Source organism: Dama dama, chromosome 15, assembly GCF_033118175.1.
Source record: "Dama dama isolate Ldn47 chromosome 15, ASM3311817v1, whole genome shotgun sequence".
Classification (NCBI taxonomy): Eukaryota; Metazoa; Chordata; class Mammalia; order Artiodactyla; family Cervidae; genus Dama; species Dama dama.
The window spans coordinates 95,369,559-95,394,484 of NC_083695.1; the positions used below are offsets into that span (position 1 = coordinate 95,369,559).

The 24,926-nt window shown below is 51.7% G+C and overlaps 1 protein-coding gene across 1 annotated transcript in view; it reads right to left on the reverse strand.

Moving 5' to 3' along the window:
* The window catches only part of TCERG1L (transcription elongation regulator 1 like), a 197,146-nt gene that overhangs the window by 21,258 nt on the left and 150,962 nt on the right, over positions 1 to 24,926 (reverse strand). The window contains exons 8-9 of the mRNA XM_061163193.1: positions 17,053 to 17,122; positions 700 to 835 (exon numbers count right to left, since the gene is read on the reverse strand). Of these exons, the coding sequence (XP_061019176.1) occupies positions 700 to 835; positions 17,053 to 17,122 (206 nt within the window). The remainder of the gene's footprint in view (positions 1 to 699; positions 836 to 17,052; positions 17,123 to 24,926) is intronic.

Genomic DNA, 24,926 nt, shown 5'->3' on the forward strand with positions numbered 1-24,926 from the left:
GCAGGAGGCAGCCTGTCCTGGGTGCAGAGGGAATTTGCTTTTGCATTCCCAAGGCCACTTACAGTGTTCATTGTAATTATCATTACACACCAGCTCCTAGCACTGCCTTTTGCGTTCAGGCTCATCTTACGAAGAAATCCAACTGGGCTGAGCTACTGTATCAGGCTCATTTTATACCCAAAAGCCAAAACAGGAAATAAAAGTCATTGGACTGGGATTCAATTATTAAAATGCTTGTCCCCCTTCAAGTCAAATGAGATTCAGGAGTCAACAACCGTTAGGACATCCCAACTGTTCAAAACCCATTGAGCTGACCCAGAGGGGTGCGAGCCTCTCCCCGAGTGAGATCACCGCAGGGCACGTCTCGTTGAGGCTTGGATGTCAGAAGCCGGCCGGGCGCCTGCAGGAGGGCCATGGACACAAACCAGCGCTGCGTCCTGGGGACCGTCCCTTCCGGGAGACCTGTACCTGCTCACCGCACAGCCGCATCCGCGGACAGGGGGCAAGAACCGCCCGCGACGCATCACACCCTCCAAAGCCTTGCTCCCTCCTAGGACTGGTCCCTTTGCGTGTCTCTTGGCCCCTGAAAGTCCTGCATGTAGCCTGCACGCAGCTCGGTGAGGAAGGGGAAGTGGTCCCGGGGGGGCGGTGGCCGGCTCGCCCCCACCCCCACTGAGGCGGACACCGTGGGCCCCTTACCCCTCTCTCCAGAAGCATGTCTCGGAAGTGGGTCGCTCGCTCCTCCAGCGGCAGAAGGATCTGGGGCGGGGGTGTCTTGGCGCCCGCGTCCTGTCTCTCTGCCTCCTGGGGCCTGGGACTCACGTGGCCTTCCGTCCTTCAGGGAACAAGATACAGAGAGTCAACCAGGGCCTTGGAGACCCACGTGATTCTCACTGCAACCTTTCAAAGCCCTTCTGGCCCCTGGAAGGAGCAGAGTCTTTGAACACTTTGCAAAACCCAGCTCAGACGAGGCTCGGCCCTTGGGATGCAAACAGCTTCGCTGCGTTTGGGGCGGAAAGTGGAACAGAAGCCGGAGGGAGACCTCAGTGGGCCTGAGGGTTGAGAGCACTCAGAACAGCCTGGGAAGGAGGCCGAGTAGCCCTGAAGCTTCCCTGCCAGAGGCTGCTGTCACCTGAGCGAACGGAGCGAATCTGTCACTTGAACGAGTCACTGCATCTTGAACCTGGTTCCACTTTGGCTTTTAGACTTGACTTTGGACAGAGGCATGGAAGACAGTTATGAGGAAGTTATTCTGTCCACAGCCAGAGGGCAGAAAGCGTTATCTGGGGGTTTAGCCCAAAAGGGAGGATTTAGTGACGGCAGTGAGACAGGACCTCACCCTGGGGGGTCTGCTAAGGACAGGGAGAGCTAGGTGACCGTGAGCCCAGGGGTGGCCGCAGCCCAGGCCCGGACACAAGGGCAGGGAGGAAGCCAGGCCCAGTGTGGGCACGGGGAGGGGCCAGGCGGGGCGGCCGAGAGGAAGGAGAGAGCCCCCTCACGAAGCAGCGACCCGGCCACTCGCATCATTTGTCCAACTGCCCATCTGATGGAGGTCCTCGAGGTTCTACTTCTCAGGCTGGAAGCACCTGGAAACCTCCCTCCACCGCACCTTGACGCCCGCTGCTGGAAGAAAGCATCTGGCCAGATAGACACTGCTACTCCCACCTTCACCCTTCCTGCTCCCTGACGAGGCCCTGCGGGGAGTGGTCTACCCAGCACCTCGCCCCCAACCTCTCCCCATCTCCTCCCTCTCTGCCTCTTCTCACCCGTGAGGTGCCTACTGGACCCCTGCTGCCCAGAAGGCATCCTTGCTCTGACACCCAGATCCCTCTGTGGGTGCAGCCACAAAATTAAAAGACGCTCCTTGCAAGATAATCTATGACAAACCTAGACAGCATATTAAAGAGCAGAGTCATCACTTTGCTGACAAAGTCAACAAAGTCAAAGTCATAGTCTGCATACTCAAAGATATGGTTTTTCTAGTAGTCATGAATGAATGTGAGAGGTGGACCATAGAAAATGCTGAATGCCGAAGAATTGATGCTTTCGAATTGTGGTGTTGGAGAAGACTCTTGAGAGTCCCTTGGGCTGCAAGGAGATCCAACCAGTCCACACTAAAGGACATCAGTCCTGAATATTCATTGGAAGGACTGATGCTGAAGCTGAAGCTCCAACACTTTGGCCACCTGATGCAAAGAGCTGACTCATTAGAAAAGACTCAGATGCTGGGAAAGATTGAAGGCAGGAGGAGAAGGGGATGACAGAGGATGAGATGGTTGGATGGCATCACCGACTCAATGGACATGGGTTTGAGCAAGCTCCGGGAGATGGTGATGGACAGGGAGGCCTGGTGTGCTGCAGTCCAGAGTTGGACGGCTTAGTGACTGAACAACACCACCAATACTCCCCCACCCTCCAGGCCCAGGACTGCAGGCAGTGACCTCAACAGGCCGGTGCAAGCCTGGTCGGAGGCCACCTTTCCTGGCAGTCCTTAGGAGGAGTCTGCTGACTTCCCACCCCCCACACACGGACAGCGTCCTGGGCACTCACAGGTCTGGAACACCAGGGCACGAGCATTTCAAAGCCTGCTGCTCCTCAGGAATTGCAGGGTTAAAGGCACTCACACCATGCATGTCTGGGTTTCCTGATGTAGGCTACGATCAGGGCTCCCCAGGCGATCTGTTACCGGGGGACCTGTGGCAGCGTCTGCAGACATTTGTGGTTGTCACCGCTCGGAAGGTGCTCCCAGCATGTAGGAACAGAGGCCAGGGCAATGCGCAGGATGTTCTGGGCATATCTCTATCCCCGCATGTGGGGAGGAGGAGACAACCATCCAGGTCATGGGTGCTGCTTGCTAAGTCACTTCAGTCATGCCCAACTCTTTGTGGACACTATGGACCATAGCCCAGCAGGCTCCTCAGTCTGTGGGATTCTCCAGGCAAGAATACTGGAATGGGTGGCCATGCCCTCCTTCAGGGGATCTTGCCGACCCAGGAATCGAACTCGAGTCTCTTACATATCCTGCATTGGCAGGTGGCTTCCTTCCCACTGGTGTCACCGGGGAAGTCTCAGCTCCTGACGCCCACCAAGCCTGCAGCTTCTCCAGCTCTGACCAGGGTGCCGTGAAGACACGCAGGTTAACAGCTTGGGACATGCCAGGGACGTGGGATATATATACCATGTGCTACATCTAACAGGGGTTGCCACACATCAGGGTTATAATATGGATTAATCCAACCTCACACAGAATGTGCAAAGAAAAACAACTTGCTTGCTCAGCCCATTAGGGAATCTTATTTATAGACCAACGATTTCAAGAGAACTTACATTCTTTGCTTCTTATGCCATTATGTGGAATTTTGAAAAAAGAAAATTGCCAGTGGATTTGCCATTGTATCACACTCCAAAGGGTATAATTAGGATTTCTTTGTAATAAATTTTCATTAGTTAAAAATAGAAGTGTGGAAACAAGTCTTGCATTGTTGTAACTCGAAACAAGATTAATAGGAACATGTGATGATCATGGATTACAGCTTTTTCCACAAAATATTTTGTTCAGAACCACTGGACGCCTTCCAGACTGCAAAGCAATTGGTTCAATTAGAGTCAATCAAAAGCAAAGGCAAACTTGCTAAAAATATTTTTTACATCCTAAGTCTGAAAAACTTGGTACTAAAAGTAAATCCTAATACTGAAAAATAGAGTAAAGTCAACATCATACGGAGGGTGAGAGGCGTTGTCCCCGGGGGCCCCGCTGGGTACCCGAGCCCTGGAGTGGCTGTGGGGGTGGGGACCACTGCAGGGCTGGGGTCTCCTCACTGCAAGGGGAGGGGCATGGCCCCTGCCTCCTGCACCCCCCTGGGAGACATCAGGGGAGCCAAGCCCCGCCCTGAGCTCTGCCCCCTCCCGCTCCCCTCCCTCCCCTCCCCCAGAACCGCCACAGAGCCGGAGCAGCTGAACCGCTCATAAGACGTGTGCCAGGGCTTCCTGACCCTGCCCGTGAGCCCAGGGCAGCACATTATTCCAGCAAATGCTCGAGAGCAGACGCAGTACAGCTAGATGCTACAGGTAGAAGATTCTTTTGCAGACGATGGACTTTCCTGTGTTTATCTGGGGCTGAGGGACTCGGGCCACTGGCCTTGGCACTTCTGTCCCTGCCTGGAGGCCAGTTCTTGGACCCACAGGCTTGCCTCTTCTGCCTCCTGAATGGTTCAGTGCTGCCATCCTGGAGTCGGCATGGTCACCCTGGCCAAGAAATTATGGCCACGGACCAGCTGCCTGTTACAGTTCAAAGGAAAGTGTTGTGTTTTTTTCCTTACTGTCTAGTCTACAAGGGGAGGTGAGGAGAGAGAGGAGAGAGAAAAGGAAGGAAAGAAAGAGGGAGGGAAGGAAGGAGAGGAGGAGAGAGGGTGGGAGAGGCTGACTCAGAATGCGGCATGGTCTTCGCAGCAAGCGTGCAGTGGAGGGGTGCCTTTCTCCAGGCCTAAGGCCCCGCCCACTGACTCAAGCATGGGCACTTGCTGCTGCACCAGGGCAGATGATGGGAGCACGCTGGACTGCATCTCTGGAAAAACAGTTTGAACAGGAAGATCCTGACACGCCTCCATCTGTGATGCTGATGTGAGCCTGTTTTTCAGTCCTGTTGAAATATTTAAACATCTCCATTCTGCCATCAGTTTATTAGCTCTTTCTCCCAATCTTGCAGTCCCCATAGATGTGATAAGCCGGCCTCCTGCATCTCTGTCCAATTTGTTCATAAAAATGTGCAGCAGGAAATGCCAAAATCTGATAACTCTGGCGGGTCCCACGAGCACCAGCCTCTCCCTACAGGGACAACCTCGCTTTCCTGCTGCTGATGAGCGGGGGCAGGATGGCCACCGCGCCCACCAAGAGGTCTGGAAAGCCCTGGCCGGCAGAATCTGTGTCTACTCCTTCCACAGCCATCATCTGGGGTTTGTTGCTCCAGGACCCAAAGAGTTAAGGGTGGTGTGTCCTGTGGATCCTGCTGCCCAAATCCCTGACTCGCTCCTCTGCCCCTACCCCTGCCTGGCCAGCAGGTCCGCCAGGGTGGGGTCCGGGTCCCTGGCAGCTGACATGAGTTCCCTGCCAGGGCACAGAAGTGGGACATGTGGTTATTTATCCTCAAGATCCCAAGGAACTGAGATCCACAGGCTCATGACTTCCTAAATGATTCCTGGACATAAAACAACTCCTGAATGCTTATTTCCTTGTCATACTTTTTATGATTATTCATTATTCCAGGTGGGGCGCCAGATGCCAGATGCCGCCTGAAGCAAAGGTCGGAGATAAGGAGCACAGCGTGGCACAGAGACCCTGAGGCCCCATCAGAGGATGCCTGATATTTGCTGAAAACACAGTCTGACCCTCTCCTCCCACTTTACTTGCATCACCTCATTTAATCCTTCTCACAACCCTAGGAGGCTCATTTTACAGCTGGGAGAACTCAGAAGAGGCATGTGAATTCCTCAGCACATGACAGGTCTGAAAATAGTGATGGTGACGCTGATGGTGACGATGGTGATGGTGATGATGGTGACGATGGTGATGGTGTTGATTGTGGTGATGGTGATGGTGGTGATGGTGGTGATGGTGATGATGATGGTGATGGTGGTGATGGTGGTGATGGTGGTGGTGATGATGGTGATGGTGATGGTGGTGATGATGCTGGTGGTGGCGGTGATGGTGGTGATGGTGGCGGTGATGGTGGTGATGATGGTGGTGGTGGTGATGGTGGTGATGATGGTGATGGTGATGGTGGTGATGATGCTGGTGGTGGCGGTGATGGTGGTGATGGTGGTGGTGATGGTGGTGATGATGGTGATGGTGGTGATGATGGTGATGGTGATGGTGGTGATGATGCTGGTGGTGGCGGTGATGGTGGTGATGGTGGTGGTGATGGTGGTGATGGTGGTGATGATGGTGATGGTGGTGATGATGGTGATGGTGGTGATGATGCTGGTGGTGGCGGTGATGGTGGTGATGGTGGTGGTGATGGTGGTGATGGTGGTGGTGGTGGTGATGGTGGTGATGGTGATGGTTTTGATTGTGGTGATGGTGGTGATGGAGTTGATGATGTTGATGGTAATGTGATGATGACGTGAGGATGATGGTAGTGATGGTGATGATGGTGATGTGTCACTGGTGGTGATGGTGGTGATGGTGGTGATGGTGATGGTGATGATGGTCATGATGGTGATGATGATGGTGATGGTGATGATGGTGGTGATGATGCTGGTGGTGGCAGTGATGATGGTGGTGATGGTGGCAGTGATGGTGAGGATGGTGGTGACACAGTGGTGATCATGGTGATGATGCTGACACAACAGTGACTCGACAGTGACAATAATGGCGATGACAGTAGTGGTGATACTTCACCTTCATTGTCTTTGGTGCTTCTGATGATCCACACCAACCCTTCCCCAGGCTGGGTTCCAGCCTTCTGTTCAGCCGGATGACATCTCATCTTTTATTTAATTTAATCGATGGGGAGAATCTGTTCTTTCCTCTGGCAAAGAGGGCTAGGAATTTATCATCAAAATGCTGCCAGGCTGTAACTCTGGTGTGAGACATGATATAAAATTCTGCAGGAATCAAAGTTTCTGTGAATCTCTGCCTTGTGGGGCCTCAGACACTCTGTCATGTGGCTTGTAACAAATGGTCTTCGGATGAGGCCAACTTGGAAAGATCTGTGTTCTCTCATTTTTAGCCTTGCCGTTGTAGCGTGGCAGGGTGTCTTTGACACTGTCAGAAGACCGGGCCATCAGTCAGGTGGTCTCCAGGCCCTCGGCTGGGCTGGGGTGCAGGGCACCAGCTTAGCTGGCACTGCTCGTCTATGTGGAGGTCCAGACTTAAAGCCAACAGTGGCATCAAGGAGGACACCTCCCCAGGATGAAGTCTTGGCCAGGGGCTCACCCAGGCTCTCGCCCCAGTCAGGGAGCCATGGGAGCTGGGCAGGAACTGCTGTCCCTGGCCTGATGGAGCAGCCCTGGCACCCAGTGTGCAGAGATGGGGCTCTGATGTGGGCAGAGATGGCGCTCTAAGGTGGGCAGGAACGGGGCTCTAAGATGGACAGGGACAGGGCTCTAAGATGGACAGGGACAGGGCTCTAAGGTGGGCAGAGATGAGGCTCCAAGATGGGCAGAGATGGTGCTCTAAGATGGGCAGGGACAGGGCTCCAAGATGGGCAGAGATGGGACTCTAAGATGGGCAGGGATGGGGCTCTAAGATGGGCAGAGATGAGGCCCTGACATGGGCAGAGATGGGGCTCTAAGATGAACAGGGACAAGGCTCTAAGATGGGCAGGGATGGGGCGCTGACATGGGCAGAGATGGGGCTCTAAGATGAGCAGGAATGAGGCTCTAAGATGGGCAGGGACGGGGCTCTAAGACGAGCAGGGACGAGGCTCTAGGACGGGCAGAGACGGTGCTCTAAGGTGGGCAGGAACAGGGCCCTGATGTGGGCAGAGATGGTGCTCTAAGATGGGCAGGGATGGGGCTCTAAGATGGGCAGGGATGAGGCCCTGACATGGGCAGAGATGGGGCTCTAAGATGGGCAGGGACGGGGCCCTGATGTGGGTAGGGACACAGACCCCCTGGAGGAGTAGGCTGAGGCTTCCCGGCTGCAGCCTGGGCTGTTTCAGAACTCAGTACTCCTTCTCCAGCCGGGGCTCACTGCCCCCTGCTCTGTCTGACTGCTGACTGCTGACCACCTGGCCAACCCCCTCCTGCCCGGCCCTGCCCTGCTCCCCTCAGCCCTGCTCATCCGGCCCTCGCCCCACCCCCTGACCCCCGAGGCGGTGACTCCTGCCCGGGAGGGGCTCTGGGGGTCATGGAGCTGCTGTCCACTCTCCTGAGGCCAAGCAGCCCTTCCACAGGGGTGACCACACTCACCCAGCCTTCTGTCCACGTGCTCAGAGCCCTGGGAACCAGGAGTCACGCGGGTGGAGGGGAGGGGATGAGGGAATGAGCAGACCACCCCCGGCCCCCACCTCACCGAAGCCCAGTCAGCGCGGGCCTTTGGAAGGATGGAGGGGGGTGCCAGCTGCAGGTGCGCTTGGTCTCGGAGGCCAGGGTTCCTTCCTGGGGAGGCCGCCTGGAAAGCGTGTCTCTGTGCGGGCAGGTGGCCCCTCTGGGGTGGGGAGGAGACCCTGTGAGCACCATGGGCAGGTGCCCCAGGGTCCAGAGACAGGTGATGGGGCTGCTGGAGAAGGCCCTGCCCCCAGGTCTGCCCCCAGCCTGACTGCGGATGCTACATGGCCGTCTTCAGGGTTCGTCGGCTAAAGCTGAGAGGACCTCCTGGCGATTACAGGTCCTCAGGCATGTCCTGGACCCTGTGTGGCCGCCCCCCTCATCTGGGGACTCACACTGGCAGCCTCAGAGCACCAGCAATGTCACCCAACAGGTGACAAGAGACAACGCCAGGCCCCAGCAGCGTGCAGGTCCCACCGCGCCTTTCGCTGCATCCGTGAGGTCACCACACTCTCAGCCCTGAGAACCGGCCAGGGTGCCCTCCGGCTGAGGGTTTGCCGTGCATCTCACAGACGCAGCTTCATAACTTCTGTCACAACAACAGCGAAACCCAGACCACCCTCCTGCCCCCACTGGCTGCAGCCAGAGTCACCTTTGGGGGCCCTGGAGGACACGTGATGGCCCGATTGAATCCGTCATATGACACAGGATGCTAAGGGGTTCCTGTCCTGAGGCTTAAGACCAAACAGACCTCATGATGTGAAATACAGCGAAGGATGCTTTTTAATCTATCCGAGTCCTCACACAAAAGTAGGCAGAGCTGTCAAAACAAGAAGCCTGCAGACTGTGTCCTCGCAAATTATGGGGTGAGGGGTCCCCAAAACTTACACTGTGAGCAGGCGATGCCAGACCATGGTGCCAAGGACCCTCAGGGCATCCACAGCTGCATAGGGAAGCGGGGAGGAGCCCGAGGCCCGTCCCAGGGCCCAGAGCCAGCAAGGCTGTCCCGGGTCACCATCCTGCTGCAACCATCCCAGTTCACTTGGAGCTACAGCAACAGTCACTGTCTTGCCCCACATCAGGTCAGCGAGAGAACCATGAGTGAAACACACCCTAGACATGCACATAGGCAGAAGGAGCCGGAAGACAGCCCCACACTCCAATGAAATGTTTACTGATTCTTTGAACAGGCGCTAAAGTTTTCAAAGAAGATGATGGATGCTATGAAATAGCAGCACATATCAGAACAGACAAATTCAGTGGGAAAAGGGATACTGGACCAAAGAAAGATAGGAAAGACATCCCAGAGACCCAAGAAATTGGAAATAAAAGGGGAAAAAACACTTTGAGAGCCAAGCAGTGTACTTGGTGTCACCAATATGGAAACTCAAAGCAATGAAATAGAACGAACGTTAAAAAATAATTCAAGAAAAATACCTTTATGTAGAAAAGATGCACACCTACATTTTGAAAAGGTATACATCCTACCTGGGATAATTACCTAAGAATCACCAAGAGAGAGACATACTCTGTCTCTTAAAGGCTAAAATTAAAAACAAAAATGGATTGAAACATACCAGCTATGTGTAGATCTAGGAATTGATAATAAATCTGTCATCATTGGAGGATGGTGCTAGAGAAACAACACAGTATTTTGAGAATCAGTATTAAAGGGAGTGAGTGATGAGTGAAAGTGGCTCAGTCGTGTCTGACTCTGCAATCCCATGGACTGTTGCCCGTCAGGCTCCTCTGTCCACGGGATTCTCCAGGCAAGAATGCTGGAGCGGCTTGCCATTTTGTTCTCCAAAAATTAAAGGGAAGGAATCAAGAATTTACTTTGGGTTTTCTATTTGAAGTACACCTCAAGGGAACCAAATGGTTTATAAAGTTATGTTTTTCTTTATAAAAGTAGGCAAGGTGCTAAATGCAAATGAGATAATATAATTGAGACATTAGCATGAAAAAGTCCTTTTAGAGAGAAAGGATGAGGGCAAGTCACCTGCTCACATCACAGAAGACAGAGGATCAGACATCAGATGCCTCTTGACAGAAGGAACTCAATACTACCATGAAGGATTCTTGCCCAAATACTAATCCAAACTCGAACTGATACAGCCTCCAGATCTGCTATAGAGTCACGGAAACTACCAGGTCAGAAGAACCAGTTAAAGCTCATCTTGGAGATCCAGTGATATCCATGAGCCAAGGTCCAGACTATGGGAGATTCCACAGTTAAGAAGAAATTCTGATGTCTTTAAAAACAAATGGGAAAAAAGAAAAAAAGCTGGAGCCAAAGGGAACAAACCTACAGACTAAAATAAACTTAGGAGACAGTCATGGAGGGCTGGGTACAAACAACTTTGCCTTGACTTAGAAAATAAAGTTTTAAAATAAAACAGGGAAGGAAATCTGAACAATACCTGAGAAGCTATTTGACCACAGTAAGTTGTTTGGTGATATTTGTCATTTATTTTTTAGGTGTGAGTGACTATGATTGCCTTTAAAAAGTCCTTATAGTTTAGTCACGTGTCCTGATATATTTACAAATAAAATTTATACGATAGCTGGGGTTTGCTTCAAAATATTCCGAGTTGAGGGGTAAGGAGAACTAAAGATGAACAACACTGACCTTGATATAGTTGTTGAAACTGGGAAGTATGTATATGGGAGAGTTAAATATACTGTTCTATTTGTTATGAAGAACTTTTCCATAGTAAAAAAGTTAAAAATGGGCAAATAAACTGTCTTCTTCATTGGGTGTTTGGGGCCACTTGCTCTGTGTTGGGCCTTTCCCAGCACGTGTCTGACAGCTGGATGGACTCAGGGCCACGGACCAGCCCCTCCCATGATCTCAGGATGTTTGCTTTAGTAGGAATCGTGGCAGCCGGGCCTCCTGACTGCGCAGGTTGCCTTTCCCCTCCGCTCCCGTGTCTCTCCAGCCCCTCCCGGCACTGACAGCACGTCTCCCGTGTGCCCCAGCCTCTTCAGGTCCAGACACCCTGCCTCCTTCCTATCACTGCAGCAGCAAAGGCCATCCCCACCTCTACCTTGCCTTGTGAGGCTGAGCACATGTTCCAGTAGGAGGCATCACAAGCTTGGACAGAACTAAACGATGAATTTATAATTTAAGTGACTTCCTTGGTGGCTCAGATGGTAAAGTGTCTGCCTACAATGCGGGAGAACTGGGTTCGATCCCTGGGTCGGGACGATCTCCTGGAGAAGGAAATGGCAATCCACTCAGTACTCTTGCCTGGAGAATCCCATGGACAGAGGAGCCTGGAGAGCTACAGAACATGGGGTCGCAAAGAGTTGGACATGACTGTGCGACTTCACTTTCTTTTCTTTCAAACTATGAATTGCCATAAAGAGGGGAAGTACATTCTTCCTCGTGGGAGACAAGAAGAAAGACTCTCCTAGATGACTGTACAGTTTCTCCTCCAAGACCATGTGGGCGTGCTCTCGACTGCTGAATGGAGCCCCCGAAGAAGAAGATTCTACAACAGCCAACCCCCCCTCTCCCCCACCCACACAAGCAAAGACAGACCCTGACTTCATCTCAGAGCCACGCGTCTGCTGCCAGCAAGCAAGGGCCCTGAAAACATCCTGCCGCTCTCGTCGTGTCTGCTACAGGGGAATTCGTGACAAGCACTGAAGGACAAGTGCTTACTGAACACCAGGGTCAAAGGGAGTGAGAGGCAGGCTGAGAGATCTGATAAAGGACCAGTGAAGAAGCCCCAAGGTCAAGGGATCCATTAGGACTGATTCCAGAGTGGTCTCCTGGTGGTCAGATTTCAGTTTTACCCCCATGTGGGTGAAAAGCTTTATAGAGACTGGGAGGAGAACTTGACCCATTCACTCAAGCTCCAAGAAACGACACCTGCTGTAGTAAGTGAGAGGGTGATGGATTGGTCTCAGGATTTATGCTGGCATCTGGTCTCCCTCTCAGAAATCCACAAGTTTCATAATCCTTTTTGGGGAGAAAATAAATGCCAGGGAATATTGATGCTTCAATCTGAAAGGACAAACTAAAATCTCGTGACAAATGACCTATGTGCACACAATCTTCTCATAGCCAGGCATCCGTGGAATGTCCTCAGCCCAGGTAGGAGGCCCTAAAGACACAGGGCACAGACTAGTCACAAAACTGCAGGGGTCTATTGAGAAGCAACTGGTCGACTAAACTCATGAACTGTGTACAAAGTAGGAGCTTGAGATGCGCGTGTGCTCAGTTGTGTCCGACTCTGTGACCCCATGGACTGCAGCCCGCCAGGCTCCTCTGCCATTAGGATTCTTCAGGCAAGAATACTGGAGTGGGTATCCATGCCCTTCTCCAGGGGATCTTCCAGACCCACGGGTCAAGCCTGGGTCTCCTGCATTACAGGTAGGTCAGGGTAGGTAAGTGGATATGAATTCGTTTCCTGTGCATGTCTGAGGCCACAAAGAGATGCACAGTATCCCATCTTCTGAAGAAAACCAGACTCCACACTCGCATTGGAGTGTAGCTCATTCTCTTATTTTCTTGGATTCTTTAAAGATATAATTTTATAGCAATCTTAATTTGGAGTTACGTATTTTCTAGCACTACCTTATAGCACTGCAGAGAAGCCAAGGTTGCACGTTCTCAGTAGCTAATTTTTCTGGGATTCTGGAAACCCATGTATATGGAAGTGAAAGGGCTCAACTCATGGTTCGTACAAAGACACGGTTCAGCACGCTGGCTCCTCCTCCCTGCCCACACTCGCTGACCGTCACCCTTGCACTGGGGTGGAGCAGGGGCAGCTGTTGAGTGTAAAAAGAGTATTTCCTTTTCTCTCGTGCAGTTGACTCTCCCTAGGTGTGGACTTGATTTGGGGACAGACTCAGGGGTAGTGGCTGTGAACCCTCCAGACACTAAATCATTTTGTCTTGTCCTGTCTTTTGGGTGATGGTCTTGCTTCTTTCATCCTAGACGGAGGCTCTCTGACCCAGGATAGGATGCAGAATCACAGCTCGGTCCAGGGTACATGCTTTGGATGTGCCTTGACCATCTTGGTTTGTGAAGAGGAGCATAATGGAGGGTATATTTGGGGAACAGAGAAAAATGACCCCAAGAGCACTTCTTGCTAATTTCTCACTCCTCAGTCTCCAGGTACGGCTGTAGATGACCCCACGGAAGCGCCTGTTTGATGTTAAGGTTTTACTCTACAAGGTCAACTTTGCTTCTTACCTCCATGGCCATCAACTCTGTGTCCTCAAAGTTTACAAACTACTGCAATAAACAATGTTCTGGGATTCCCAGGTGGTCCAGAGGTTAAGAATTTGTCTGAAAGTGCAGAAGGCTCGGGTTCAATCCCTGGTCTGGGAAGATCTCTCATGCAGAGGAACAGCTAAGCCTGCGCACCAGTTCCAGAACCTTGCTCTAGAGTCTGGGAGCTGCAACTTCTGCAGCCCGTGTGCCTAGAGCCTGCGCTCCACAAGACGAGCAGCCCTGCAATGAAAAGCCCGCATCGCAGCTGGAGAGGAGCCCTACTAGCTGCAAGCAGAAAAAGCCGTGTGCAGCCGTAAAGATCCAGCACAGCCAACGACACATAAATAGATAAATATTTTAAAAAAAGAAAAAAAAAAAAAAACAATGTTTCAAGCCAAGAGATTTCTTTTGGTCACTTATAATAAAAGATTTCTATACCAAATGGCATAAAAACATAAATAAATTTCCAAAGCTGTGGGGCCAACGATATTTGAAAACTCAGAAGAGCAATTTCACCCTGTCCTGCTATGGAAAGCCATTAATTTAGCAGGAGTCCCTTGGCTCAGCAACTGGCAAAACCCGGCACATGGAGAAGGGGCTGGAAGACCTGCATACCACTGGCAATTTCTTTTCTAACATGTTTTGTGGATAATCTCACTCTAGTTTTTAAACCAAACGACATACTTTGGCTGAATCCTTCAAATAATAATTATTTGAAATAAATTCTAAGTTCTTTAAATAGTGCATTTGAAAAACAGGTCTGAACGATAAAAAAACTTTCACGTGGGAAACCAGCAGAACCCCTGGGCACTGCACACAATGGGGAGATGCAAACAATCAATTTTCCGGTCCCAGGGAAGGCGCACAATTGTGCATCACAAACACATCCCATTAAACAGTAAATAACAAGCCGTCTGAAACGGCACTCACCGGTAGCTGAAAATATTGGGGTAATTTGAAAGCTTGTCACTGTGACGTATTTCTCTTCCCAGGGAATGTTAGGAAAACTATCATTTGGATCTGAATTATAGACACAGCTGATTTAATCCCATTTGCATAAGAATGTCCGAAATGTATATGAATGGGGCCAGGATGCATGGAGCACGGAGCAGCCTTCAAACCCTGCCTCATCCTTTAGAGGCCAGGATATGGCAGCTGGAGTCATACTTGGCAGGAACATTTTGATGAGAGAAATTACGTCACACGTACAACAGGGGAGGGCAAATGGGCTGATTCCGGCAGGTTCTCTGGAGCCTGGGCTCTTACTGGTTAGGCCAGCATCTACTAAATAAAAATGCACAAAAGCAGACAGACGCTTGAGGAGTCCTTGGGCTTACTGGCAATGACCTTCCCCAAAGAGACAAAGAGGCCAAGATGATGCTGGTGTCAGCCCCCGAGGGTGATGAGCTCTGAGCCACGGAGCAGGCCCGGTGGGGAGGGAGCTTCAGAAAAAGCCCCACAAGGGCGAAACTTCCCCCAGAGTGAGCACAGTTTTTGTAAAGTGGCCCAGAAGTGAAGGATCGGGACTCCCAGAACATTTCAGATCCTGAAACCAACCCAGCACATCCACTGAAGGCTTTCCCTCCCAAATCTCAGAGGCAGAACAGAGCAGAGTGACCTGGGAGTGAGCCCTGAACTGTGGCGGGAGCAGGTGTCTGGGCGCTGCCCTCACACATGGAACCTGTGGGCCAAGAGGGCCTGAAGACCCACGGTGGCCAAAACTCCATGAAAACCCCTGTTGATGGCTTCAGAGTCAGTGCTCACTCATGGAAGAAGTCACTGATGAAAACTGAGATGAACGCTTTGACGTTACTTAAAAGCCAAGTGTGCAGAATTTGGGGGCAGTCCCATAGACAAATGAAGTGAACTGGACAATGTAGGAGGACTGCCCAGTTCCCTGGAGCTCAGTGAGTCCTCCCTCCTGCAAAAGTTTAAAAACATCCCATAATGGCTAGATTGCTATTTCTCTTGTGCCTCAGTAAGCTTGTCTTGTTTTTAAAATTATACACATTTATTCAAGATCGCAGAGATGGACGCAGCTGCTGCAGGGTCTAAGCACAACAATAAAGTGATCACAGCTTGCTTCCTGTCCCTGGAGCCCTTGACGCCAGCAAAGGTGCTTGGTGTCCATCCTCTGTGGCCTCTGTCACCCCAAAAGTGACTGTGTAAGGACAGGATTTGGGGGCCCAAGAACACAGAGGCCTGTGGGGTGGGTGGGGTCAGACTTGCCCCAGCGCCACAGAGAGACTGGCCAAGCTGCAGCCCCCGATTTCCATCAGCTGGAGAAGGAGGCCCTGCCTCCCACCCAGACTGCCCCCAGGACTGGGGGAGGACACTGCTTACCCTGCCCTGGACTGTTCTCAGAAACTGCTGTGGCATCTGCTTGGCATCGGTTAAAGTGACATTAGCCTGCACCTGGTCAGCAAAATCATTTGTGAGGGGTGCTAGTGGGGAAGGCCAAAGACAGTGCAACAAAAGGGACAGGGGCCCTTTGTTATTTAGCCACCCAGTCGTGTCCAACGCTGCGACCCCATGGACTGTAGCCCACAAGGCTCCTCTGTCCAGGGGGATTCTCCAGGCAAGAATACTGGGGCAGGTTGCCACTTCCTTCTCCAGGGGATCTTCCCAATCCAGGGATTGAACCCATGTCTGTCTCTGCGTGACAGTTTCTCTCCACTGAGTCGCCAGGGAAGCCCTGGTTGCATAGGTTTGTGGCAGCCATCAGAGAGTCCAGCCCTGACCCCTGACCCCTGAACCCTGCTGCCAGCCCTCCTCCCCGACGGGGGCGTCCTCTCTGCCTCCCTCTCCCACTGTCCTTCCCCAGGAAGCCACAGGGCAAGGACAGAAGAGGAGAGAACCGGCACCGCTTCCAGGTCGAGACTGCGTTTCCCTTCACTGCTGAACACATATGTTGTTGCAAAAGCCTGACCTCATCCAGGGCACGTTTTAAAAGAGAAGATACACATAGTCAAGCTCCCTGACAGCTGCTCTGGGACTCCTGCCGCTGGCCTGGGGTGTCCCCTGATGGGAGCGGGTGCCTGGACCCCCGGAACAGGACTGGGTGTGCCACTGGGTGGGACGCGGGCCATTCTGCGGTCATCGGCACCACGTCTGCTCAGGAAGTGGTCTTGCGGGTCCCTTTCAACACCCCTCATCCTCCCTGCCCCGTGCCTTTCATCCACCTGCCTTTCCAGGAACTCAGACTCATAGACCTCGAATTTTACTCCTTTGCCTGGAAGTGAGTAGGGAAGGGCCATAGACCGGTCTTCCAGGATGGCCAAAGCGGGAACAGCTGCCCCTGGCTTGAAGGGAGGCTGACTTCCTCCCTTCTGTGCTGTGCCTGCAACAGGTCGTAACAGGAAAACTTGGGTGGAGAACATGTTCTCCGGCAGCCACTGCAAGCCATCCGTCCTCACCCAGGTGTCAGCTGCCTCACTGATGACACGTCTGATTTGAGTTGAGAATCAACCTGAATGGCGTTACTGAATGGAGACCTGGTGGAGTTACTTTGCCCAAAGTCACGATGCCAGCCAGCCACAGAGCCGGACCTCTGACCCAGAGCTGCAGGACCCCCAGCCCACCCCTCACCCAGCCCCACGCAGGACCTTGATGGCTCCGTCCACTCCTCAGGGCCCTGGAAGCAAGGCCAGGGCTGAGCATGGCCCCAGGGAGGGTGGGGAAGGAGGCACCGTTCACTGCAGATGTGGGGCCTCCAGAGTGGCTGGGACCCCCACCCTCTTGTTTGGGGTTGGACCCATTCCTGGCTCAGTCAACAGAGTCAAAATGATCCTTTCCTTTCTCAAGGAAAGACGCACAGGGAAGGATGTGGCCACCTACCGATTCCTCTTGGTTTTCACATCTGGGTCTTCCCTGCCATCTTCAGAACTCGATCCATCGCTGGGCTCGGCTGAAAGAAAGTCAGGTTCGCACGGTCAATACGGAGCTCATGGCTTTGGCAAGCCACCGGAGGCACCACTTCCAGCAGACTCAGCTTGAAATTAGGAAAACAGATTTCCCTTAATGATGGACCTCAGTCTTCTAACTATACTAGTGGGTTTCTCTTAAAGCTGGAACTCAATCCTGTAACTATACTAGCAGGTTTCCCTTAAAGAGGGACCTCCGTCCTATAACTATAATGACTATACTAGCGGGTTTCTCTTAAAAATGGACCTTTGTCCTATAACTATATAACTATACTAGCGGGTTTCCCTTAAAGATGGACCTCCGTCCTATAACTATATAACTATACTAGTGGGTTTCCCTTAAAGAGGGACCTCCATCCTATAACTATAATAACTATACTAGCGGGTTTCCCTTAAAGATGGACCTCCGTCCTATAACTATATAACTATACTAGTGGGTTTCCCTTAAAGAGGGACCTCCATCCTATAACTATAATAACTATACTAGCGGGTTTCCCTTAAAGAGGGACCTCTGTCCTATAACTATACTAGCGGGTGTACTCCTTCTATATTTCAGCAGGAGAGAAATCTGTGCTGCTTTTGTGCACAGAAAAGTCATCTCTAGCTGATGGCCGTGGAGAGACTGCCAGACCCTCCAGAAGGGTGGGTGAGGGGGTGTGTCCAGTTGACCCCACCCCTCGCAGGACGCGGGCCTGGACCAGCCCTTCTGTCCAAGCTGCCTCCGTGCCCCTGTGCTTGAACCACAGACCCAGGCTCCCCCTTTGACTCCTGCAGTGAAGGACCCGGGTTCTCTGCACACGGCCGCAGACCGCTGCTGCCTACGTGTCTCCTTTCTAAGAGCCAGATTGATTTTGAAGTCAGGTCCCTTCCTTACACCCTGAAGAGGCTGGCCCTGTAAATGTTTGATGAGCTTTCGGAATGAAAAAGTAAAAAGGTGCTTGGGTGTTTCATATTTGTCTCCAAAAGGAAAGAGGAAAAATGAGTATAAAGATGGTTCCAGAGTGTTATTATTTCGGTCCTGACAGGCTGAACGATGCCCAGACGCTCCTGGCATCACAACTGCCTGCTCGCCTGCTTTTCATTCTGTGTCTGTCGTCCCTGGAAGCCACTTTCTCGGAAGCACGTCCCCAGCGGGCCCAGGGGCAGGGCTGGGCCACCGCCGCCCGCACCGTGAGGCTCGAACCCACGTCCTTCCTGGGGAGGCTCTGTAACGAGCTCATAATGAACGTGACGTTTATGGGGAAAGTATGAATATCCTTGGCGGAGAAGCCCTCCACTGCTTTTCTTTTCATAAAACCCAACAGGTGTCCATGCGCACTGTCTGCAACCCCAACAATGCCTCCAGCTCCAGCCCCGTCCATTCTCCGGCTGGCTCTCAGGGCATGGTGCGGGGCTGAGGCAAGATGAGAAGAGATGTGAGTCACGCCCTAGAGGTGCCCAGCGAGCCCGGTCCACCCAGCCTCTGGGTTCTGGTGGCCTCTTCCCACCAACAGCCTGTCCATGCCAGACCCTGCGCTGCCCAGCGCAGCACAGTCAGGGGACCCAGGAGACTCCCTCGGCGGGACCCCGAGCCCAGAGCAGGGCCCCCCAGGCCCTGACACCAGGGACACGTGGGCTGGAGGACAGGGCGTCCTGCGCACCTTAGGGGCTGAGTGGCATCCCTGGTCTCTATCCCTGGATGCCTGGTACCCCTGCCAGTACTGACAACCACAAGTCTCCAGAAATCACCCAAAGTCCTCCAGGGGACAGAGCGCCCCATTCCCCAGCCCTGTTGAGAACCAGTAGTCTAGAGAAAGACCCTCGTGAGAGCAAAGCTAACAGGAGGGGAGGGGCTCGCTCCGTCTCACCCACACTCTCTCCCCACACACACCTCTGTGTCCTCCCCCCCCATCACATAATTCAATGAGAGAGACAACACACACTTCATAAGAATACACAACAAAACAAATGGCCAATCAACCAGTCGAAATGTTCAATTTCTCTCATAATTACAGAAATGCCAATGGACACAATGAATGGTTTTAAAAGCTTAAGGTTGGATGATCCACAGTGCTCATGAGAGTAGCAGAATCTATTAGCGGGCGTGTGAACTGGTCCATCTTTTTGGAGGAAGATTTAGCAATATCTGTCACAATGTAAAATGCATGTACCTTTCGATCTGGTAATTCCAATAATATGAATTTATGCAATGAAAGTACTCATAAATGCTCCTGAGATAAATATATGTGAACGAAGGTATTCTTATCAGTATCCTGTGTGGGCATGAAAAACCAATGACCTGGAAGTCCACCAGCTGGAAAGACCTGGTGGAGATGTCAGAGTCTAGTCAAGGTGGGGAGGGATGCGAAGGGAGGGGCTCAGAACACGTGTGTGCACACGTGCTAAGTGGCTTCACTTGTGTCTGACTCTGCAACCCCAGGGGCTGCAGCCCACCAGGCTCCTCTGTCCGTTGGATTCTCCAGGCAAGGGTACTGGAGTGGGTTGCCATGCCCTCCTCCAGGGATCTTCTCAACCCAGGGAGTGAACGTGGCTCTCTTCCATTGCAGGAGGATTCTTTACCACTGGTGCCACCTGGGAAGCCCTCAGAATATGAAGGGTTGCCAAAAAGATACCCATAGTGATGAGAAGCGGAAAGTGCAGTAGGTCAACTCCTCAGCCGTTCTATTAAAAATATGCATACCCACAAAGATCTACCTGCCTTCACAATACATTGCCTTGTGCATTTAACGGACAAGGAAGGGCACGTCCATTTTTGAAAAGGTGCTGAGTGTACAGGGAAGTTGAGGCAGGTAGTCAGAGGTCTTCTCAGGCTGCGAGAAGCATGTCTTCCATCCCCTTACAACGGCTGCCCTCATGCAGGCCCAGGTGGGCAGGGAAGTGGGAAGCACTAGTTTCTGAGGGAAACTGCTTTGAAAAGTGCTATTCTGGTCTCTCCTATGTCCTGGGCCTCGAAGGCAGAGATAGGACATGACCCCTTTATCGGTACTGATTCAGGGGCATCTAGAAACCTGAACAAGCCTTGGCCCTGCTCACCCAGCAAACTGAAGGTGGGAGCTTACACAGCGTCATTACAGATGTGGTGGCTGCACGCGGGCTCCGGAACCTTCCTTCCCATCACAGTTCAGTTCAGTTCAGTCGCTCAGTCATGTCCGACTCTTTGAAACCCCATGGACTGCAGCACCCCAGGCCTCCCTGTCCATCACCAATTCCCGGAGTTTACTCAAACTCATGTCCATCGAGTTGGTGATGCCATCCAACCATCTCATCCTCTGTCGTCCCCTTCTCCTCCCACCTTCAATCTTCCCCAGCATCAGGGTCTTTTCCAATGAGTCAGCTCTTCGCATCAGGTGGCCAAAGTATTAGAGTTTCAGCTTCAGCATCAGTCCTTCCAGTGAATATTCAGGACTGATTTCCTTTAGGGTGAACTGGTTGGATCTCCTTTCAGTCCAAGGGACTCTCAAGAGTCTTCTCCAACACCACAGTTCAAAAGCACCAGTGCTTCGACACTCAGCTTTCTTTACAGTCCAACTCTCACAACCACACATGCTGTTGCTGCTGCTGCTAAGTCGCTTCAGTCATGTCTGACTTTGTGCGACCCAATAGACAGTAGCCCACCAGGCTCCCCCATCCTTAGGGTTCTCCAGGCAAGAACACTGGAGTGGGTTGCCATTTCCTTCTCCAGTGCATGAAAGTGAAAAATGAAAGTGAAGTTGCTCAGTCGTGTCTGACTCTTAATGACCCCATGGACTGCAGCCCACCAGGTTCCTCCATCCATGGGAGTTTCCAGGCAAGAGCACTGGAGTGGGTTGCCATTGCCTTCTCTCCATCCATACATGACTACTAGAAAAACCATAGCTTTGAGTAGATGGACCTTTGTTGGCAAAGTAATGTTTCTGCTGCCTACATTGGTCACAACTTTTCTTCCAAGGAGCAAGCGTCTTTTAATTTCATGGCTGCAATCACTATCTGTAGTGATTTTGGAGCCCAAGAAAATAAAGTCTGTCACTGTTTCCATTGTTTCCCCATCTATTTGCCATGAAGTAATGGGATCAGACGCTGTGATCTTAGTTTTCTGAATGTTGAGTTTTAAGCCAACTTTTTCACTTTTCTCGTTAGCTTTCATCAAGAGGCTCTTTAGTTCTTCTTCATTCCTGCCATAAGGATGGTGTCATCTGCATATCTGAGGTTATTGATATTTCTCCCAGCAATCTTGATTCCAGCTTGTGCTTCATCCAGCCCAGCATTTCTCATGATGTACTCTGCATATGAGTTAAATAAGCAGGGTGACAATATACAGTCTTGACGTACTCCTTTCCTGATTTGGAACCAGTCTGTTGTTCCATGTCCAGTTCTAACTGAGAAATACAGATTTCTCAGGAGGCAGGTCAGGTGGTCTGGTATTTCCATCTCTTTCAGAACTTTCCACAGTTTGTTGTGATCCATACAGTCAAAAGCTTTGGCATAGTCAATAAAGCAGAAGTAGATGCTTTTCTGAAACTCCTTTGCTTTTTCAATGATCCAACCAACGTTGGCAATTTGGTCTCTGGTTCCTCTACCTTTTCTAGATCCAGCTTGAACAACTGGAAGTTCATGGTTCACGTACTATTGAAGCCTGGCTTGGAGAATTTTGAGCATTACTTTGCTAGCGTGTGAGATGAGTACAATTGTGTGGTAGTTTGGACATTCTTTGGCATTGCCTTTCTTTGGGATTGAAATGAAAACGGACCTTTTCCAGTCCTGTGGCCACTGCTGAGTTTTCCAAATTTACTGGTGTATTGAGTGCAGTACTTCCACAGCATCATCTTTTAGGATTTGAAAGAGCTCAGCTGGAATTCCATCACCTCCACTAGCTTTGTTCATAGTGTTGCTTCCTAAGGCCCACTTGACTTCGAACTCCAGGATGTCTGGCTCTAGGTGAGTGATCACACCATCGTTATTATCTGAGTCGTGAGGATCATTTTTGTACAGTTCTTCTGTGTATTCTTGCCACCTCTTCTTAACATCTTCTGCTTCTGTCAGGTCCACACCATTTCTGTCCTTTATTGTGCGCATCTTTGCATCACAGGGTACCTGGTAAATTCTGTCAGTGAGGGATTCTCTGCAGGGATGACCTGTCTACACTTACCTGCTTTACGCCAGGTCCTGCTACAAGGACTGATCAGAGCGGGTGCCAATCTGACAATCCTGTTTGGTGTTAACCAAACAAGAAGTTTGGCTCATTCTTTGCACAGAGAAGGCACGGGCGGGGCCACCAGTTTGTGCCAGGGTGTGGATGGAGCATGGGGCAGGTGATGGCCGGGGTTCCTCCCAAAGAGGGGCCAGGTGACCTGCATGGGACGAGCCCTTCTCGCCCACCAGAGTCCTTATGGATGAGCGGTGATGCTCTTCCTTGACTCTGGGGAACACCCAGCATCTGCATTGTCAGCGGTCCCAGGTCTTGCCGAGCAGCGGCCACCTGGCCCCCTGTGACGTGAGAGCAATGCATTGTTGCTGAGCAAACAGCACTCAGGAAAGCGACCCTTTCACAGGTCACAGCTGTGTTTACTCACAGGCATGGTTTCATGCCCTTCTTTGTGAAATGAAAGTCATCATCAGTGTACATCTGCCTTGAATATAAACGGCTGAAATGTTTACCGAGCAATTGAAGCCAAGTGACATCCTGCCAGGTCTATCATGGGTCGGGACAAAGTAGGGTGGAAGTGCCTGGTTCCCCGCACGCAACTTTTCTGTGTCAAGCAGGAAGCAAAATGCTTTCCAGAAGCCCCTTTTTATCTAAGGCGCATTAGACATCTGGCCATGCTGGCCCTCCTTGGATCTGGAGTCAGAGCCTCCAGGGTGCAAATCCCTGGTCCCCCACTCAATAGAAATGTGACCTTGAGCAGGCCAATTGATCTGCTTTCTTTAATTCCCTCTACTGTCAAAATAGGTATAAAGACAGAGGATTGCAAACCAATGGCCTCCAAAGATGTCCACACCCAAACCCTGGAAAAGAAAGTGAAAGTGAAAGTCGCTCAGTCGTGTACAACTCTTTGTGACCATACATTCCACAGGATTCTGCAGGCCACAGTACTGGAGTGGGTAGCCTTTCCCTTCTCCAGGGGATCTTCCCACCCCAGGGATCAAACCCAGGTCTCTCACATAGCAGGTGGATTCTTTACCAGCTGAGTCACAAGGGAAGCCCAAGAATACTGCAGTGGGTAGCCTATCCCTTCTCCAGCAGATCTTCACAACTCAGGGATCAAACCCAGGTCTCCCACATTGCAGATGGGTTCTTCACCAGCTGAGCCACTGTGAATGTCTTAGGTTGCATGGCAGGGATGAAGGCTCCTAACCAGCCCCGGGGCCGCAGAAACCAGATGATTCTTGGAGTTGGAAGACACAGGAAGTGAGTTCTGCCCTAGATCCCCCAGAAAGAAACAGCTCAGACCCACCAGTGAGACTTCAGTTGAGCTTCTGACCTCCAGGACTGGAAAGCAGCAAGTTCGTGTTGGTTTATCTACCAAACTTGTGATCGTCTGTTACAGCAGCAAGAGGGGGCCAATATGGATGGTGCCCAGCTCCTGGGGCGGTGGCAGGCTTGGAGGAACAAAGAAGTCCCGTCCCCCCAGGGCGCTCTTCCCCTTCGGCCTAGGCAGGCGCCCCGCCCCACCCCACACCAGCATCCTGTCCTACTTAGCCACTGGGAGGTGCCCACAGGAGATAGAAGGCAGGGGAGAGAGGCTGAGAGGTCGTCCTCCGCCCTGTCTGCCTCCCCACCCTAAAGGACAGACTCACAGAAATCTTATCTGACCACCCTCTGGTACATCCTCCCAGCCTGCACCAAGCTCCCAGCAGAAGGGACAGGATCCCATCCTGAATGGGGTCGGTGATGAGGCAGCAGGGGCCAGAAGGCCAGAACATTTCTACTGTGAACCTAAAGAGGTCACCTGCCATTTCAGTGAACAAAGAACGCTGCCTGCTAACAAGCCATCAGTCACAGCCCTGATGCTGAGCCTTGAGGGGACTTCAGGAAGGAGAAAAGCAGGACACCGGCCCTAGACCGTGAAGGTGCACATCTCAGGAGTGATGTCAGTGGGTCTGACCCCAGCACCTTCCCGCACACAGAAAAGCACTAACACCGTTTACTTGAGATGTCTGTTTTTTTGAGATTAGCTGTAATCTTTTGGATTCAATTAAAATTTTTTTCTCAGCAAAAACCCCTGTATACCCGGGCTCCTCCCTTACCTCGGCCACCCACAGACTGGCACCTGCTGTCCGCCTCTCCAAGGATTAAATCAGGTGCTGCTGGAGCTGCCGACCTTCAACACGCCCCGGAAGGAGCTCAGCGTGAAGAGCAGGAGCAAGGCCCTCATGCTTCGGAGAAACTGGCAGGACAGGTTTTCAGGGAGTTAGATATTTTCAGGGGCTGATTTTATGAGCCCGGTTCTTGTATCTCCTCATACCTATAAAAGCACTAAATCCTTCATGGTGATGACTGCTCCTTGGGACTAGCAGTAACCCTCATGAGGCTAGTAGAAATCTCTGCAAAAATATGTGCTTGATTTGCATGCACTCCCCCTTCACCAAAACCACGTTTACACTGACCTGCCCCCTGACTTTTCGGAGCTGTCTCTCAGAGCTGCCCAAGATGCTGTCTCCCAGGCTGCAGTCTTCATTTCACCTCAAATAACACTTGACTCACAACTCTCACATTGCACTTTTTTTTTTTTTTAAAGTCAACACCTTTCGGAGCAGCTCCTCAGAGTGATCTGAGAGGCTCTCTCCCTGGCTGCAGTCCTCAGTGAGGTC